Genomic DNA, 2,184 nt, shown 5'->3' with positions numbered 1-2,184 from the left:
ATGGCTGAATACTTTCCGTACCCACTGTATATACACACACACACACGCATACATACACACAACATCAGTATTCAACAGCGAGGGGGAACTCACATTAGGCGTGATGGAGTTTCCTCTCTTGCGGTCAAGTATTTCTGTTTTGTTTGGGTTGTTGGCATTACCCAGGAGTGGGCTGGTGGGGCTGTGAGTAGGCGGCTTACGTGCTGTGACTCCACCTTCCTGTTTGCTGTCACCATCAGCTGTGACAGGAACCGTCTTCTTGGAGTTACTCAACACCGAGTTAGCGACCACACCAACTGTGAGAGAGACATTCGGGAGATTTTCTCAGCAAATATTCCGATATGTGAATTAATTTAATTAGTTAAGAGGCATATCATGAAAATAGTAGACTTAAGTAGATTTAAGTACAATTTTTATTCAATTGATAGGTCTGTGCAAATATGCAACTTTTGGATCCAAAAAGCGAATATTGGTTTGTTTGTAAAGAGAAAGTCACCTTGTTCACTGTGGCGTCTAGATTTTCTGGATTCACTGGAGGAGACGCTTCTCTGGACCTTCAGGTGCGATGGTGACTGGCCGTTCATCTCACTGGTGGGTCTGGTCTTTGCCACAGAGAGATTAGTATTGGAGCTGGATTCACTGACCTCCTACAAACACACAAGAACAGCAAGTCACATTTGTAATATAAACCATAATATCAGTTGTAAGTAGCCACTCTTCATTAGTAGCTCACCTCATTGGTCTTCCTTCCCAGCAGCAGGTATATGGCTGTGATCTCGTCATAGTTCATTTTGGACAAAGACTCCTGGATCTTCTCTCTAGAAAAGCCCATTCCCACTATCACATCTGGAGAATGACACACACAAAGATCAATTTTAGAGACTCCTTTTGGTTTAGATCTTTACACAGTAAGTTTTTGTTACTATTACTATTATTATTGGTCACACTTAGGGTTAGGGTTTAAGAAAGCACACAAGTAATCCCACACTATCTGTATTGAGAACATGAATGATATCTACAATGAGGGCTGCTGTCTACCAAATCAGACACTAATTGAAGACTATTGCATCGAAGTCTTTTAGAGATTAAGGATAATTAAATATTCAACATGTTAGCATAATCGTATCACACATCACCCCCTCAGTTGCTATGCAGACACTATAAACCAGTAGGTCGATACCAAGAGATAAATCTAGTTTATTTGTAAGAATGTAACTGAGTCATCCGCTCCTCCTACACATGCTAACAATACACAGATCCATCCTGTAGCCACCCATTCACTGTTCCTTAAAAGAGCATGCGCTGTACCTTCTGTTTTTAACTCAAATACATTTATTAGGTAACACTTTACAACAAGGTACTGTACATTAACATTAGTTCATGGAATGGCTAACAAGCACAGGATTTTATAGCATTTACTAATACTGGATAACGGTAATTTTACATACACTACCATTCAAACATTAAGGTCTGTATGATTTTTTTGTTTTTATAAAAAAAAAGAAAAAGAAAAACCCTTTTATTGGTCACACTTTATTTTAATTTTAAGGTCCAATTCTCACTATTAACAAACTATTAACTAAAACTTTTGCCTCAATAAACTACTATGATGCTTAATATTAAGAGTTAGTAAGATAGTTGTTAAGTTTAGGTATTGGGTAGGATTAGGGATGTAAAATAAGGTCATCAAGAATATGTGCTTTTTAAGCACTAATAAACAGCCAATATGTTAATAATATGCATGCTAATAAGCAACGAGTTAATAGTGAGAATTAGTGAGACAGTAAAGACATTTTACTGACTTCTAAATTTTTTTTTTTTTAACATTCATAATAATGATAATAATAAGCAATGTTTATTAAAGGGTTAGTTGTCCCAAAAATGAAAATTAGCACATAAATTACTCACCCTCAAGGCATCCTAGGTGTATGACTTTCTTCTTTCAGATGAATCCAGTCGGAGTTATAGGCTATTAAAAATTTACTTCTCAATCTTTCAAGCTGTTTAACCGTCACCTCCGTCCCCTCTGTGGGACGCCTAAGTTTACTTCACTATATTACAATTAAATCCTAATCTAATCATGATAAACTATATATCGTTGGAAAGGTCTAAGACTCCTAAATAATTTTTTACAAAAACATTGGTAAAATATCTATGTAGGAAAAGTAATAGATTAATTTATGA

At 36.3% G+C, this 2,184-nt stretch overlaps 1 protein-coding gene across 9 annotated transcripts in view; it reads right to left on the bottom strand.

Annotated features, from left to right (window-relative positions):
• The window catches only part of LOC107582486 (MAP/microtubule affinity-regulating kinase 3-like), a 35,878-nt gene that overhangs the window by 11,840 nt on the left and 21,854 nt on the right, over window positions 1-2,184 (bottom strand). For all 9 annotated transcript variants that reach the window (XM_016268339.1, XM_016268340.1, XM_016268342.1 and 6 more), the window contains 3 exons: window positions 734-846; window positions 497-647; window positions 94-296 (listed from right to left, as the gene is read on the bottom strand). In XM_016268339.1, the coding sequence (XP_016123825.1) occupies window positions 94-296; window positions 497-647; window positions 734-846 (467 nt within the window). The remainder of the gene's footprint in view (window positions 1-93; window positions 297-496; window positions 648-733; window positions 847-2,184) is intronic.

Source organism: Sinocyclocheilus grahami, unplaced genomic scaffold (genome assembly GCF_001515645.1).
Source record: "Sinocyclocheilus grahami isolate Dianchi unplaced genomic scaffold, SAMN03320097.WGS_v1.1 scaffold45.1, whole genome shotgun sequence".
Lineage (NCBI taxonomy): Eukaryota > Metazoa > Chordata > Actinopteri > Cypriniformes > Cyprinidae > Sinocyclocheilus > Sinocyclocheilus grahami.
This window is presented reverse-complemented; position numbering and strand designations above follow the sequence as displayed.